At 45.4% G+C, this 18,207-nt stretch overlaps 1 protein-coding gene across 1 annotated transcript in view; it reads right to left on the bottom strand.

Annotated features, from left to right (window-relative positions):
* Positions 1-11,622: 11,622 nt before the first annotated feature.
* Positions 11,623-18,207, bottom strand: part of LOC138296506 (CD109 antigen-like) — an 827,002-nt gene continuing 820,417 nt past the window's right edge. Inside the window, exon 33 of the mRNA XM_069235677.1 lies at positions 11,623-17,261. Coding sequence (XP_069091778.1) covers positions 17,044-17,261 — 218 coding nt within the window. The 3' untranslated portion in view covers positions 11,623-17,043. The remainder of the gene's footprint in view (positions 17,262-18,207) is intronic.

Here is an 18,207-nt window from a genome sequence, read left to right on the forward strand (position 1 = left end):
TCAGATAATTTCTGCAGAGCTTGCCCCACCTGCCAGGCTAATGGGAAGACAGGGAAACAGCTTAATGTTCCCCTGCTCCCACTCCCCGTCGTTAGCACCCCCTTTGAAAGGGTGGGCATCGTCATTGTTGGTCCCTTAGACCCCAAAACTGCCTTGGGCAACAGGTTTATCCTAGTTTTGGTGGACCATGCCACCCGCTATCCAGAGGCAATACCTCTGAGAACAGTGACTGCACCGGTGGTGACCAGAGCCCTGTTGGGAATATTTACCCGTGTGGGATTCCCTAAGGAAGTTGTGTCTGACAGGGGCACAAACTTCATGTCTATGTACATGAAGTCCCTGTGGGATAAGTGTGGTTTAGCACCCCTTATCATCCTCAATCCAATGGGCTTGTTGAGAGATTCAACAAGACCCTGAAGGGCATGATTAATGGCCTGACTGAAGCCATGAGGCGTAAGTGGGACGTCCTCTTACCGTACCTGTTGTTTGCTTACAGAGAGGTGCCCCATAAAGGGGTGGGGTTCAGCCCCTTTGAGCTTCTCTATGGTCACCCTGTCAGGGGACCCCTAAGCATTGTTAAAGAGGGCTGGGAGAAAGCTCCCAACACACCTCACCAGGATGTGGTCAGCTACAAGCTGGCCCTCCGCATCCAAACCCAGCGCTTCTGGAAGCAGGCCAAGAGTAACCTCAAGGCCAGTCAAGAGGTGATGAAGGAGTGGTATGACCGGAAGACCACTCTGGTTGAGTTCTCACCTGGAGACAACATTTCGGTGATGGAGCCAGTAGAGCCCAGGGCTCTCCAGGACAGCTGGACTGGCCGCTTTGAGATTAAGGAGCGTAAAGGGGAGGCCACTTACCTAGTGGGCCTCAGGAGCCCTAGGCACCCCCTAAGGGTCCTCCATCACAACAGGCTCAAACCTCACTTTGAGAGGTCTGAGGTCAGTATGCTCCTGGTCACAGATGAGGGCACGGAAGAGGAGAGTGAACCTCTCCCCGACCTCCTCTCGGCCAAAGAAGGTGATGGGTCAGTGGAGGGTGTCATTCTCTCTGACTCCCTGACTCTAAACCAGAGAGGAGACTGCTACGAGCTGTTAGAGCAATTCTCCTCCCTGTTCTCCCTTACTCCTGGACTGACCCCCCTATGTGTTCATGACATTGACATGGGTGACAGTCCCCCTGTGAAGAACAAAATGTACAGGTTATCGGATAAGGTGAAGGCCGGCATCAAGGAGGAGATCTCTAAGATGTTGACTTTAGGGGTTATTGAGAAAACCAGTAGTCCCTGGGCCAGCCCTGTGGTTTTGGTCCCTAAGGCTGCTGCCCCCGGTGCAAAGCCAGAACTCAGGCTCTGTGTGGACTACCGGGGTCTCAACTCAGTCACATGGACTGATGCTCACCCCATCCCCCGAGCTGATGAGCTCGTTGACAGACTAGGTGCTGCCAAGTTCCTGAGTACGTTTGATCTTACTTCAGGGTACTGGCAGATCGCCCTGACTGAGGGGGCTAAAGAGAGATCAGCATTTTACACCCCTGATGGCCATTACCAGTTCCGGGGGATGCCATTTGGGTTGAAAAATGCCTCCGCTACTTTCCAACGGTTGGTTAACAGGATCCTAGCTGGCAAGGATGCCTACTGTGCAGCCCACCTGGACGACATATCTGTCTACAGTTCCAGCTGGGAGGAACACCTGCTCCACCTCAAAGAGGTTCTTCAGGCTCTGCAACAGGCAGGCCTGACCATCAAGGCTAGTAAGTGCCAGATTGGACAGGGTTCCTTGGTGTACTTGGGACACCTAGTAGGTGGTGGCAAGGTGCAGTCACTCCAGGCCAAGATTGAAACTATCAAGGCCTGGCAACCACCTGGAACACAGACTGAGGTGAGAGCCTTTTTAGGCCTCACTGGATATTACCACAGATTTGTCAATGGCTATGGTACCATTGTGTCACCCTTGACATAACTCACTTCCAAGAAACAACCTAGGTTGGTGAATTGGACAGCGGCTTGTCAGAAAGCCTTTGATTCTCTGAAGGAAGCCATGTGCACGGTCCCTGTGCTCAAGGCCCCTGACTACTCCCAGGAATTTATTGTGCAGACAGACGCTTCAGAGCATGGCATAAGGGCTGTTCTAACACAGCTAAATGAGGAGGGCTCAGACCAACCAGTAGCCTTTATTAGCAGAAGGCTATTACCACGGGAACAGAGGTGGAGTGCTATTGAAAGAGACGCATTTGCTGTGGTCTGGGCACTGAAGAAGCTGAGACCATACCTGTTTGGGACTCACTTCTGGGTTCAGACAGACCACAGGCCCCTCAGATGGCTCATGCAGATGAGGGGTGAGAATCCAAAACTCTTGAGGTGGTCCATTTCCCTACAGGGGATGTACTTTACGGTGGAGCATCGCCCGGGGATTGACCACGCCAATGCTGATGGTCTCTCCAGATACTTCCGCCTTAGCGATGAGAGCTCCCAGGAGGCTGAGTAGCTCTAACCACATTCAGCTGGGGGGGGACACATGTTAGACCTGACAGCCTTAGGGTGGTCACCCCAAACTTTTTGCCTGCCTCCCTCTACTTTTTGGGCACAGTTTTTGCTGTTTTTTAGACTCTGCACACTTTACCACTGCTAACCAGTTCTAAAGTGCATATGCTCTCACTCTGAGAGAGCATATGCACTGGTAGCATTGGATTATGCCCAAATGGACTATTTAATTTACCTGTAAGTCCCTAGTACTGTGTACTAAATGTGCCCGGGCCTGTACATTAAATGCTACTAGTGGGCCTGAAGCACTGGTTGTGCCACCCACTTAAGTAGCCCCTTAACCTTGTGGTAGGCGTGCCATTGCAAGGCCTGTGTGTGCAGTTCCACTGCCACTTCGACTTGGCATTTAAAAGTACTTGCCAAGCCTAAAACTCCCCTTTTTCTACATATACGTCACCCCTAAGGTGTGCCCTAGGTAACTCCTAGGGCAGGGTACTGTGTGGGTAAAGTGCAGGACATGTACCTGTGTAGTTTACATGTCCTGGTAGTGTAAAACTCCTAAATTCTTTTTTACACTACTGTGAGGCCTGCTCCCTTCATAGGCTAACATTAGGGCTGCCCTCATACACTGTTGTAGTGGTAGCTGCTGATCTGAAAGGAGTAGGAAGGTCATATTTAGTATGGCCAGAATGGTAATACAAAATCCTGCTGACTGGTGAAGTTGGATTTAATATTACTATTTTAGAAATGCCACTTTTAGAAAGTGAGCATTTCTCTGCACCTATATCTTTCTGTGCCTTACAATCCATGTCTGGCTGGGTTTAGTTGACAGCTTCTTGTGCATTCACTCAGACACACCCCAAACACAGGGTACTCAGCCTCACTTGCATACATCTGCATTTTGAATGGGCCTTCCTGGGCTGGGAGGGTGGAGGGCCTGCTCTCACACAAAGGACTGCCACACCCCCTACTGGGACCCTGGCAGACAGGATTGAATTGAAGGGGGACCTGGTGCACTTCTAAGCCACTCTTTGAAGTATCCCCCACTCCAAAGGCACATTTGGGTATTAAAACAGGGCCTTTGCCCTACCACCTCAGACACTTCCTGGAGAAGAAACTTGTAACCTGATCCTGCATCCTGCCAAGAAGAACTGCCTGGCTGCCCAAAGGACTCACATGACTGCTTTCTGTGAAGGACTGCTGCCTTGCTGTTGCCCTGCTGCCTTGCTGTTCCCTGGCTGTGGCGAAGAAGTGCTCTCCAAGGGCTTGGATAGAGCTTGCCTTCTGGTCCCTGAAGTCTCAGGACCAAAAAGACTTCTCTCTTGCAACTGGACTCCTTGTGCTGCGAAAATTAGATGCACAGCTTGCTAAAAACGACGCACAGCCTGTCCTGTGGTGAAAAATTCACTGCACGCCGAACCAGGACGACGACGCTCGACCTTGAAAGGAATAGATCGACGCGGCGCTTGCGGTGCGACCGGAACTTTGACGCACAGGCCACCAGGTCGACGCACAGCCAACCTAGGACGACGACGCCTGACTTCCAGAGGGAATATTGACGCAGCGCCAGCTGTGAGGGAGAAATTTCTCCGCACCGCCCACCGGAATGACGCAGAGCTTGCCACAAGCCCAGGATTCCACGCACAGACCCCAGGGCGTCTGAAAACCCCACATCCCGAAGAGGATTCACGACGAGCACACACAATCGATGCCCAGCCGTCCCGGCGTGGAAACTAAACGACGCATCGACCGTGTGCGGCCCGAGAAATCGACGCACACCCCTTTGTTTCCACGCTTCTCCTCCTCTGCGGCCCTTTGCAGAGATTTTTTTTACGCAAACCAAGTACTTTGTGCTTGAAAGAGACTTTGTTTGCTTTTAAAAGACTTGACACTTTGCATCACTTTTCAGTGATATCTTTACATTTTCTTATTGCATCTTTGATCGTTTTGAACTGCAAATAACCAGATAAATATTATATATTTTTCTAAACACTGTGTGGTGTATTTCTGTGGTGCTATAGTCTGGTATTGTATGATTTATTGCACAAATACTTTACACATTGCCTTCTAAGTTAAGCCTGACTGCTCAGTGCCAACCTACCAGAGGGTGGGCACAGGATAATTTGGATTGTGTGTGACTTACCCTGACTAGAGTGAGGGTCCTTGCTTGGACAGGGGGTAACCTGACTGCCAACCAAAGACCCCATTTCTAACAGCAGGATATGAACTTATGTGTTTTTCATGTCCTGGTAGTGAAAAACTCACAATTCGTTTTCCACTACTGAGAGGCCTGCTCTTCTCACAGGCCAGCATTAAAACTGCCTTTCTATACTTTTTAAGTGGTAGATTCTGATCTGAAAGGAGTAGCCCTCTCATGTTTAGTATAGCCAGAATGGTAACACAAATCTTGCTTACTGGTTAAGTTGCAGTTAATATTACTATTTTAGGAATGCCACTTTTAGAAAGTGGCCATTTCTCTGTACTTACTGCCATCTGTGCCTTAAGCCTGTCTCTAATCTAAGTCTTGTCTGTGCTGGTTGACAGCTCGCCTTGTGCATTCAACCCAGACAGCCATAAACACTGGACGCTCAATCACATCTGCATTCCTCTGCACACTGAATGGGTCTCTTCAAAGGCCAGTGGCCTGCCCTCACACAAAGTGCTGATAACCCCCCACAGGGAACTTGGGAGACAGAACTGGGCTGAAAGGGGAACTTGTGCCCTTCAAAACCACGCTTTGAAGTTTCCTCCACTTCAAATGCATTTTTGGGTATATATACTGGGTCTCTGACCCCAAGAAATCAGACACTTCTGGGCTTATACCTGGACTCTGTCAGATAGACTGCCTGGCTGCACAAAGGACTCAGCTGGACTGCTTTGCTGGAAGGACTGCTGTCCTGCTTGTTACCCTGCTGCCTGCTTGCCCTGACTCTGCTGAAAGGACTCTGCCTCCCTCCACAAGTGCTCTCCCAAGGCTTGGATTGAGCTTGTCTCCTGTTCTGAAGTTTCAGGGCCAACAAAGACTTCATCTATTAGCTTTTAAATAGTTCATCGACTCCAACACCGACGCCACTCTGTTGCCTTCTCCGGGTCTGTGGCCCACACTGAACGCAATGCCTGCAGCCTGCAATGTAAGTCTGATGTCACCACGACACCGCTGACATCCCGCAGTGTGAACGTGGCACAGCGAAGTCGACTCATCACGTCTTGACTGACTGGATTTATCGACCCGGCCAAGTAACAAGGAACTGATGCCTTGCCACCAATGCCGCAACCGGACATTACCTCGCCTCCCCTGCTTCACAGTACGGAACCAATGGCTCACCTCTCTGGATGCTGTAAGGGACCGACACTGCATCAGCTCCAGTGATGCCTCACTTCCCCGACTCCGTGCAATGTCTTTGTTTCTTCATTTGCAAAGGTACTGTGCCTGGGCATCCGTACAACTCCTTGGCTGGTGCCATTGGCATCGGACTGTTGGGATCGACTCCGTCAACTGTTAAAAGCCTGAGTTGGAACTATTGCATTTCTAAGCACTTTATTGGGATTTAATCTCTAAAAAGTCATATTTTTGCTTGTACACATTTGATTGTTGATATTTTTTACTTTTTTATTCAGATGAAGATTATTTACTTTTTTAAATTGGTGCAGTATACTTTTGTGGTGTTTTCACTGTGTTACTGTATGAGTTATTGCGCAAATACTTTACACATTGCCTTTTTAAGTTAAGCCTGCCTGCACAGTGCCAGTCTACCAGAGGGTGGGCACAGGATAATTTGGATTGTGTTGTGGCTTACCCTGACTAGGATTGTGGTCCCTACTTGGACAGGGGACAGACCTCTGACAACTAGAGAAGCTATATCTAACACCCTAGACATATTTTTTCTAAATTAATTTTATCTCCGTTTGTATTTTGCCTGCATGTGTTAGCCCATGCCCACACATGCTTGTCCTACTTTGGCTAGCTGTAGCGACAACCTATACCCAAACCAAATTTGCATATTCTGTTTAAAATGAACTTGACTAATGTTGCTAAAGTCTGATTTTGGAAATGCTTCTGTGTTACAGATTCTCTTTAATGATATTGTTCTTCTTGATTGCTTAATTGTGTTGATACTGATTCGATTAAATTTGTTTCACTGCTTTGGGCAACCAATGTTGTTGGTTTATCTTTACAATTTGATTTTGTGCACAGATTCATGGCATTATCTGTGTGGTTATAAAATAAAGCTTTGAAATGTTTCATTGATTGGAATCTTCTTCCGTGGCCACATTGGTCATGGTGTCTAGATTGTTTGGGTGGTGTTAATCTAAATTTGTGTATGGTTCACCACACTCTTTCTGGGTCAAAATGTCCGTCGACCTCTGTAAAATGTTTGATTCCTGTGAAAGATAAAAATACATTAGCAGCACCAAGCAAGCAAACTAAGTAATTGTGACCCTCCATAGAAGAGAATGCTTGTCTCTTCCATTTCAGCATCTATCCATTCATCTTTTCGTCCTTTCAGCCACTTGCTAATATCCACCATTTCACCTTTACATTCTGCCATCCATCCAATCTTTCATCCAACATTCAGTCTGTTACCATTCTGTCTTTCCTTCCCCCTTCCATATCCAATCATATCCATCTATTTTCAAACCTATTCATCCTTTCACACAGTCATCCATCTTTTTACTTATCCATACCCCTTTCATCCATTCATCTGTCCTTTGAGTCATCCGTGCATCCATCCTTTCACTCGTCTGTCCACTCTTTCAATTATCATCCATCCTTTCACTCCATACATCTTCCCTTTCACTCATTTATCCATCCACCCTTTCCCTCAGCCATCCACCATTTCACTCGTCCATCCATTCACCCTTTCACCCATCTATCCATCATTCGTCCCTTTCATTCATCCATCGTTACAGCCATCCTTTTACTCATTCATCCATGCATCTAGCCATCAACCTTTTCACTCATCTCTTCATCCACCATTTCACATATAGATTCATCCATCCACCCATTTGCCCTTTTACTAATCCTTCCATACTTTCACTCCCCCATGCATTCACCCTTTCACTCATGCATCTGTCCACTCTATCATCCAATGATCCATCTATCCTCCTTTTCAATCATTTATCCATTCTTGCACTCATCCAGCCTAACATCCATCCTTCGACTCATTTATCCATCCTTTCACTCATCTATCCATCCTTTCGCTCATCATCCATCCGCTTTCATTTATCATCCATTCTTTCACATGTCCATCCATTCATCCTTCCTTCTCCCTTGCACTCATCCATCCTCACATCCATACTTTCACTCATTCATCAGTGCGTCTATCCATCCATCAACTCACCTTCCCACCCTTTCGCATTAATTATGAGTCTTTATCTGTTGAGTTTCAGACAGAAGAGACCCAACAAAAACCCTACCTCCGTTGTAGCTGCCAAAGTGGGGGTTGATGATGCCTCTAATTGGCAATGTTTATTAGTGGGTACGGTGATTACAGTGAGTGCACTAAAGAAATCTCGCAACAGTTTTCATAGAAAAGGGCCATACTTTGGTGTTACTTCTGTTGGTAGTAAAACAGTGTGCCTTGAAGACAAGGAAGTGGTGTAGGAAAGTACCATCTTGACTGGCATGTTACCCCCATTTTTCACTGTATGTATGTTGTTTTAGCCCTTGTATCACTGGGATCCTGCCAGGCAGGACCCCAGTGCTCATAGTATGTGCCCTCTATGTGTTCCCTGTGTGGTGCCTAACTGTATCACTGAGGCTCTGCTAACCAGAACCACAGTGTTTATGCTCTCTCTGCTTTCTAAATTTGTCACTGCAGGCTAGTGACTAAATTTACCAATTCTCATTGGCACACTGGTACACCCATATAATTCCCTTGTATATGGTACTGAGGTACCCAGGGTATTGCGGTTCCAGGAGATCCCTATGGGCTACAGCATTTCTTTTGTCACCCATAGGGAGCACAGACAATTCTTACACAGGCCTGCCACTGCAGCCTGAGTGAAATAACGTCCACATTATTTCACAGCCATTTTTCACTGCACATAAGTAACTTATAAGTCACCTATATGTCTAACCCTCACTTAGTGAAGGTTGGGTGCAAAGTTACTTAGTGTGTGGGCATCCTGGCACTAGCAAAGGTGCCCCCACATCATTCAGGACAAATTCCCCGAACTTTGTGAGTGCGGGGACACCATTACAGGCATGCACTATACATAGGTCACTACCTATGTATAGCGTCACAATGGTAACTCCAAACATGGCCATGTAACATGTCTAAGATCATGGAATTGTCCCCCCAATACCATTCTGGTATTGGTGGGACAATTCCATGATCCCCCGGGTCTCTAGCACAGAACCTGGGTACTGCCAAACTGGCTTTCCGGGATTTCCACTGCAGCTGCTGCTGCTGCCAGCCCCTCAGACAGGATTCTGCCCTCCTCTGGTCCAGGCAGCCCTGGCCCAGGAAGGCAGAACAAAGGATTTCCTCTGAGAGAGGGTGTTACACCCTCTCCCTTTGGAAATAGGTGTGAAGGGCTGGGGAGGAGTAGCCTCCCCCAGCCTCTGGAAATGCTGTGATGGGCACAGATGGTGCCCATCTCTCCATAAGCCAGTCTACACCGGTTCAGGGATCCCCCATCCCTGCTCTGGCGCGAAACTGGACAAAGGAAAGGGGAGTGACCACTCCCCTGACCAGTACCTCCCAGGGGAGGTGCCCAGAGCTCCTCCAGTGTGTCCCAGACCTCTGCCATATTGGAAACAGAGGTGTTGGGGGCACACTGGACTGCTCTGAGTGGCCAGTGCCAGCAGGTGACGTCAGAGACCCCCCTCTGATAGGCTCTTACCTCTCTTGGTAGCCAATCCTCCTTTCTTGGTAACCAAACCTCCTTTTCTGGCTATTTAGGGTCTCTCCTCTTTGTAATTCTTCAGATAACGAATGCAAGAGCTCACCAGAGTTTCTCTGCACTTCTGTCTTCGACTTCTGCCAAGGATCGACCGCTGACTGCTCCAGGATGCCTGCAAAACCACAACAAAGTAGCAAGACGACTACCAGCAACATTGTAGCACCTCATCCTGCCGGCTTTCTCGACGGTTTCCTGGTGGTGCATGCTCTGGGGGTCATCTGCCTTCACCCTGCACTGGAAGCCAAGAAGAAATCTCCTGTGGGTCGACGGAATCTTCCCCCTGCTAAAGCAGGCACCAAAAGACTGCATCACTGGTAATCTGGGTCCTCTTTCATCCTGACGAGCTTAGTCCCTGGAACACATGAAATCTATCCAAGTGACTCCAACAGTCCAGTGATCCTTCAGTCCAAGTTTGGTGGAGGTAAGTCCTTGCCTCCCCACGTTAGACTGCAAACCTGTGTACTGCGTGATTTGCAGCTACTCCGGCTCCTGTGCACTCCTTCAAGGATTCCTTCATGCACAGCCTAGCCTGGGTCCCCAGCACTCTGTCCTGCAGTGCTCAACCCTCTGAGTTGGCCTCCGACATCGTGGGACCCTCCTTTGTGACTCTGAGCCAACTCCAGTTCACAAATCTTCTAAGTGCCTGCTCCGGTACTTCTGAGGGGCTGCCTGCTTCTGTGGGGGCTCTCTGAGTTGCTGAGTGCTCCCTATGTCTCCTCCTCCAAGGGGCGACATCCTGGTCCTTTCTGGCCCCAGCAGCACCCAAAAACCTCTACTGTGACCCTTGCGGCTAGCAAGACTTGTTTGTGGTATTTCTGCGTGGGAACACTTCTGCAACCTTCAGCACGACATGGGACATCTTCCTTCCAAAGGAGAAGTTCTTAGTCCTCATTGTTGTTGCAGAATCCTAAGCTTCTTTCATCCTGAGGCAGCTTCCTTGTACCTTCATCCAGGGTTTTCTGGGCTCCTGCCCCCCCCCCTGGACACTATCACGACTCTTGGACTTGGTCCCCTTGCCTTGCAGGTCCTCAGGTCCAGGAATCCATCTTCAGTGCTTTGCTGGTGTTTGTGGTTCTTGCAGAATCCCCCTATCACGACTATGGTGTCCTTTTGAGGTAGTAGGTGCATTTTACTCCTACTTTTCAGGGTCTTGGGGTGGGGTATCTTGGACACCCTGATTGTTTTCTTACAGTCCCCGCGACCCTCTACAAGCTCCCATAGGTCTGGGGTCCATTCGTGATTCGCATTCTACTTTTGGAGTATATGGTTTGTGTTGCCCCTAGACCTATGTTCACCTATTGCATCCTATGGTAATTCTACACTGTTTTCATTACTTTTCTTACTCTTCCTTACCTGTTTTGGGTTTGTGTACATATTACTTGTGTATATTACTTACCTTCTAACTGAGGGTACTCACTGAGATACTTTTGGCATATTATCATAAAAATAAAGCACCTTTATTTTTAGTATCTCTGAGTATTGTGCTTTCTTATGATATTGTGCTATATGATATAAGTGGTATAGTAGGAGCTTTGCATGTCTCCTAGTTCAGCCTAAGCTGCTTTGCCATTGCTACCTTCTATCAGCCTAAGCTGCTATAAACACATCTCTTTTCTACTAATAAGGGATAACTGGACCTGGCATAGGGTGTAAGTACCACAAGGTACCCACTGTAAGCCAGCCCAGCCTCCTACAAGTGGCATTTCTCCAGGTAGGTAGTGGAAGGAGGCAACTCATATTTGATGAAGTACTGCCTGCCACTAGTCCAGTTCTCCCAGGCATGCGGTGTTCAGTCCTTGTGAAAAGTAAAGCCTGTTGTACTTAGACCCACAGCAACAAGATATCAATGGGAGCTTATGGAAATGCCTAACACCTTCCTTTCAGGTTTTGGTTTTCAGTGAGCAGCGTGGTTTAATAGTTGGACTCACTCCAGAATGTTGATTTGGGGTTTTACTCCTAAATCCAGTTAGCACATGGGTAACACACAGTAATTCTCCAGTCATTCCTATATATTATAATAAAACAGAAGACTGTCATACCTCAAATGCTTAGAAGCGAGGAAGCAGGGTTTTCTGATTCTTAGTCTTCGTGTTTAATCATTAAATAATCCTCGCCACTGGTCATATGGACCTTTATTCCTCAAAAGACATAATGAGCGATCATGTACATAGCAATAAATCATTAAAGACTTCCAGTTCAGTCAATAAAGAGAGTTAGTGTGAGTTAAGAGTTTTTATTTTCAATGATTTAATCAATTCTTTCAGTAGGTTTTAATCTTTAAATTTCAGCATTGAAAGTTAATATAATCCATCAATCGATGTTTGATTGTAAAATAGAACAAAATGTTTGTTAGAATCACAGTTAATTTCATAATCATACAGTAAGCATGTTCCATAAAGACAATTTTTTAATTTAAATGAATTTAGGACTAAGAGAGAAAAGATGTCAGTTCAGATACCCAATAAAACGTTCTGATGAGAGAATCAATGCACAGGCATAAACGTTTTGCATATCAGACTGGAAAATATTCACAGTCATAAATCAGAAGTCGTAAAATAAACTAAATAACCTCTCATGTGAGAAGTCTAAGAAACTCAGTGTTGAGTCTCCAGCCAGAATGTTGTGGAAGGAACTGTAATCCAGCTAGCTACTCTAGGAACACGTATTAATATAAACACACACATTCTATGTTGACACATTCTTTTGCCATCTTCATCCTCCAATAGAATATTAGCAAACATCCCGTTTTCTGTGCACAATAGGCGTTCGGACATTAAACCTTGAAAAGTTACAGGTTGATTTTTTGAGGTCTGGACAATTTTTCCCATGAATCGTCTTTATGGTCACTTCCTCTCCCACAGGTCAGAAACTCGCTATCAGTTGTCTTATACAAAACAAGTGTCTATCCACTAGCTAACATTAGGTGTCTGGAAAAATACACCATTTGAAATAAAAGGTCAAAACAAAGTGCACATGCAACTATTTAATGTGAAAAACAGCCCTTTCAGTGTTAATGGATTATTTTTCAATTAACATGATATTGACAGTTGGGCTTAAATCAACACTGTGCCTATAAATATTTAAAGTATGACTACCTACTACAAATTTTGCATAGAAAACGTATTACTTAAAAACAATCTTTTGCATATTATTAATCCAAATATTTTGTTAGTGAATAACATTTGCATTAACATTAGCACCTAGCAATAAAATGGTTGCTGCATGCGAGGAGTTTAAAAGAGTGACCAGCAAATGGTGTCAAGCAGGAAAGTCAAGACCATACACATTCTGACTACCACTAACCATATGAAGCACCCTCCAAACTCAGAGCTGCATTCATTTTAGGAAACTCAGCGCACTACTCACACACGGATGCACACGCCATGCTCATACACATACATCTCAGTAATCAACCAACTGCCAATGAGGGGGCCCAGTACATCGATTTTATGTTGTTTTTTTTTATCAGGGAGAGCCGGTCAACACGCTCCCTGCTTTGGAGTGTTGATAGAAGACCTGTACTACATGACTTTAGATTAGCTTCAGTAGTAAGTCCCCTCATGGCCTTCTCATGATAACATAGTCACTGTGTTCAAATTTGGATGAACCCTACAGGGCAAATCAAAGGTCACGTACATTTGCCAGAAGACTTGTGACGTAAGTCCTCTACAAATGAAGCCATTTGAATGGCCAGAATAATGAAATGAGATGCATGACAGAGGTCCATTATAATTGTTCCAGAAATTGTTAAACCTTACTTTCCTATGGAAATATGAGGGTCTGGGAGTCAGATATCCTATTTGTAATTGCCATGTAGTCTAGGTAATTTGCATCCAGAGAGTTGAATACTGTAGTATTAGAACATGCAGTGCACTTCCTTTGTTACATTTGGATACAGATTGCGGAACAAAATGTTGGTTGACTCTTCATGCTCCAGAGTCTGGAACAGTGCTTGGCTAAAAGCAATCATATAATAAATCATGAACAATTTAAAAAGAATGGAAGAAGATTGCAGTTTATTGATTTAAGCATTTTCATAATGTAATCATTACAATAGCATGGATAATTCAGCCACTCTGCATAATATTTCTGTAGGTAGATATTACTTTACATTTGTCAAGGTCTATTATTTTATATTGTGATTTTAGGATCTTTACATATATATATATACATATATATATATTTATGTAAATTATGAGTTGTTTATTCAAATTTGCTGGCAGGACTAGAGTGATAAGAAATAATGCACCAAGAAAACACAATGTTGCCAAGATGGGAAAAGGCTCAATATTTTGATGTCCAAAATAACAAGGGGTGATATAGAGTGCCTACACCTGAGATTGTTAACACAATCCAGAAGGTTATTTGAGAATAAGTTACTTTAGTTTGATAACAATCTTTCTGGTGGATATTCTATCGAACTGCAGATTTCTCACCCTTTAAATATCCGCGGGCGCCTACCTGTGTCAAGAGAACTTCAAAGGTGCCATTAGGTGGCACTGTGAAGCTCTGCGTTGGCTCCATACTACCCTGGATGTGATGGGGCAGAGCTACATATAAATCAATTTCTGTCCAATTCCGTGCACTCAGACTAGGAGTGTAGTACAACTGGTGGTGACAGTGTGCTGTACTCGAATTGGGACTTTTTTAGATGTTAAAACGGCCTTTACACAGAACAGTGAGGTGCAAGGGCAGTGAGGAATCTGTGGCTATATAGAGTATCCACCAAAAAGCAGCTGGTCTTTGATGAATACTTCTAATTGAAGATGTTTCACCTTTTGGATAAGTACCAAAGCAGTATCTACTAAAGGTGGCAGGCCTATAGAGTACACTCAAATCAAAAAGTTCTGCAGAATCAAGCAGGCAGAGTGTTGTATTGCTGGACATGGCTGTCAAGAAAGTACTGCCTTCATGTGCAATTCCTCCCAAGTTAATGGAATCCTCTACACGTTTTTCAGATGTGACTTCTGCTCATTGATAGGGAACCTCAATGATGAGATGAGGTTGGCCATCACCTGGAGGTGATACATAGCTCGTACACAGCTGCCTGCAGCAAGCCCACCTTCAGCAGCCAGTCATTGAGGTACAGAACATATGCAGAGTCAGACTGGAAAAATAGCCCCAGACACCAAAATAAAAGTGTCCCACTTTAGCAAACGAGATAGCTAAAAAAGTGGCCCAAATCAACAAATCAGACCAGTTTTGAACTTGTAAAGACACGCTGTGTATGTTTTTTGCAAGTTACGGGAGAATGCATAGTTTTTGTGGTTGCTACAGCCAATGTCTGTTTTAATATCAGAGAAATCAACAGCAAAACTGGCCTACTTGGCCATAAAACAGTCTCACAAGCTGCTAATAAATGGCCTACCCACTGATTACCCTATAGGTGAGTCTGACCCTTAATACATGTACTCCCAACTTTTGAAGATAGGCAGTGACAACCACCCTCACTTTTGTGAGCACTGGAGTGGTCAAGGTAAGGGTGAAGGAGAGCATGAAATGCAGGTAATTCCTATTAGACTGAAGGACATGTATATGAAAAAACAGAACAGATAAAGTTCAAGCCAGCATGAGCATCTTGTATTTGCCCTTCCACTGGAACGCATTCAATGGGTGAAGGTCGAGGTTAAGCTATGTCACTCATACTTTTTCAACACAAGGAAGTGGCAGAAGTAGCATCCCTCATGTTGCTCAGAGACTGGTATCCATTTGATGAAACCATTGGATTATAAAACATCATGCATTACCGTTCTCAAGTGCCCTGCCACAATTTATTCTGATGTGGGAGGAAGATGGGAGGGGAAAGAAACAAAGGGTACACTATGGCCCCTTTGAATGATCTGTAAAACCAATTTGTCTAATGTAATGGGTCTCCAGACAGTCACGAAATGTGGAGTACTGGCTCCCATCCTCATGGCATGAGCCATTGAAGAGAAACTAAACCAGCTTGGTAGCTGCTGCAGCAGGGGGGACAGGAACTGAAAGATAGGGTATCACTGCACCGGTGTCACTGTGGCCCTGTGCTGTGTATGCCAGTGCTAATTCCAGACTGTCTGCTGTGCGCCCGCTGGGGGAGGTTGACACTCCCTACAGGCTAGCCCTCTTGAATAGCCTCTGAATTTTCTGAAATTATGGGGAAATAGTTTTGCTGGTATCAATAACCCCAAAAGAGTACAAAGAGTAAAAGTTGCCTGAATGTCTTTAAATATTTTCAGTGCTAAGTCATTTTTTTTGCCTGAAGGCTCTAGATTCAATGGAGGGTCTATGCATTGAGGATGCTTGCAAGTCACCAGAAATCTAGTTGTTCTCATCCATGTGTGCATTCTAAGGGCAACTCTGAGTAAAAAGACCTTCCAATGCAATCGATGATACCCAGGCAGAACAGATCCGTGTATCGCCTGAGCAAGAGAAGGTCTGAGGCCATCTGTGATCACTGGCAAGATCTTGCTGGCCATGTTTCAAACCGCATGCCTTTATCTGCCCAGTAAACTAAATGCAATTATCTACCTGTCGGCCAACCTTGCAGATGAAAATCTTCTTTTATCAAATGGGTCAAACCTTTTGAATTTCCTATCTCGAGGATTGTTCACAAAAGAATTAGGATTTGGCTTGCTAATGGAAGTCAGCACAATAAGGCACACAGGTGTAGGGTGCCTGGTTAGAGAGTCTGGATCACCGTCTGCAGGTCTATTTAGCACTGCAGGTATTTTGCAACACCCATTGCATTTTGACGCTGCTTCAGATTTACGAATTTTCGTAAACCTGAGGCAGCGCCAAAATCTAACGCCATCCCAGGGATGTCATTAGCAAGGCGCAATGAGGAGGAATACTTTTATTCCTCCTCGTTTTTTGCTTTTTCTATCTGTGCTGCATTCTGCAGCATGTATCGAAAGAGCAAAATGCCAGAAATTATTGTTTATCTGCCGGAAGGTGTCCCTTCCTCGACATAAATAATCATTTCAAAAATACACTTTGGCACTTCTGTGCCAAATCACCATTAGTGTGAAAATGGCGGAGCGTGTCACTGCCGATTTTGGCGCAGCATCATCCTCCATTATTTTCAGTTAAATATGGGCCTTAGTGTGATGACATCAAAGACACATTTTGTGAGGGTTGAAGTCAGACATCTGCTGCCTGCAGCCTCATCACGGTTTGAAGTCTGTAGATTTAGGAGAAGGCATTGTTCCCTAACACACTGTTTTAGAAATCATCAGAGATGGACAAAAGTTGGGACTGGAGCTCTGACTTTGCTTCAGAAGGTGTGGAAAGAAAGGAAATTACATCAGTGGGTGGGGTAGCACATAAATGCAGCTGTGCTCCATTGCGGTATGGTAAGGAACTAATACAGACCCTCATGACACCCCCTACCAGTTCACAAGAGCACTGCCATTGACGTTCTTCAGATCCAGTCTGTTGTCTGGGGATGTTCAAAAGCTTAGGAATCTGCAGTTAGAAGTTTCCTTCAGAAATCTAAAATACAGGTCAAAGCACTTAGTGCACCCTCAATACTTAACATATTTTAGTTGGTAGATACAATTTTGCTTTTAATACCTCTTAATCAATAGTGGTGCCTAACTGTACCCATCTCATTAATCTGCTTCATCTAAATATTGATAATGCCTGATTTTCAGTGAATGTATTATAGAAGAACATTGTTAGACAACAGTACACAAATATACAAGATAGAGTAGAAAAATAAAACTAAGTGGCACATTGTGAGACAAAGTATGAGCAGCACTAGAAACTCCACTATAGCTTCCACCACCCTTTTCTGGAACATTTGAACGGCAAGAAGTGCAGTCATCTCCACAAAAAGCACACGATGAGGTTTCTTTCATCACCTTTGAAGTGTACAATCTTGTCACTTTGGTTCCTGCAAAATAAAATACATACTTTAAAAAATGCAGAATACAACGTAAACCACAGGTATCCAACAATATTGACAGCTCATATCATACTGAATTAAGACGTCTCGCAGAGCAGCAGTGGTGCTGGAAAATGTTTCATAGTAGGAGTGCTGCCATCAATTTTATATCACTGAAGTTATAGGGATTGTGAAAAATCCAAGTGTGTGTCACAGAATAAGTGCAGCAATCAGAAGGAAAGTTGTAAAGATGTGTAAAGGTGTGTGTGTTGAGCCGTTGGTGCATTTTGGAGCACACTGTTACAAATATATTACTAAAACATGATATGATAGGACACTGTTGTTTTAATACAGCACATTTTAACTTAGCTTGCAACAAAATTTGCACAGACATGCATTTTAGTGATAAAGGGCCTCATTACGAAAATGATCGCTGAAGCCGCTGCAGGCAAAAGACCACCAGTCCTGGAGGTCTTTTTCCCGCCATATTAGGAGCGTTCCCCTGGCCCAGCAGTGCACTCACCACAACATTGATGCCGGCTCATAATTGAGACTGTGGCAATGGTGTGGTGCGTCGGGTGCGAAAGCACCCGTCGCGCATTTTACTACCCATAATTTGGGCAGTGAAATGCGCGATGGGGCTGTGCATGGGGGCCTCTGCACTGTCCATGCAAGGTGCAGGGCTCCCTCAACTTCCCCCCCTTCCGCCAGCCTTTCGGCTGGCAGTTAGGGACTCATAATCCCCAGGGCAGCGCTGCCCTGGCGGATTACAGCCGCTGAGACCGGCAGGCTAGCTGCAGCCTGGCGGTGTTGGTGGTTTGACTGTGGCAGCTCCGCCACGATCATAATGGGGCGGTCCAACCGCCATCGCGAATGTGGCGGTCTTGAGACCGCCACACTCGTAATGAGAGTAAAAGCTCTGTATGGCACAAACAATAGAAACTGTGTGGACTTT

The sequence above is a fragment of the Pleurodeles waltl genome, chromosome 5, assembly GCF_031143425.1.
Source record: "Pleurodeles waltl isolate 20211129_DDA chromosome 5, aPleWal1.hap1.20221129, whole genome shotgun sequence".
Lineage (NCBI taxonomy): Eukaryota > Metazoa > Chordata > Amphibia > Caudata > Salamandridae > Pleurodeles > Pleurodeles waltl.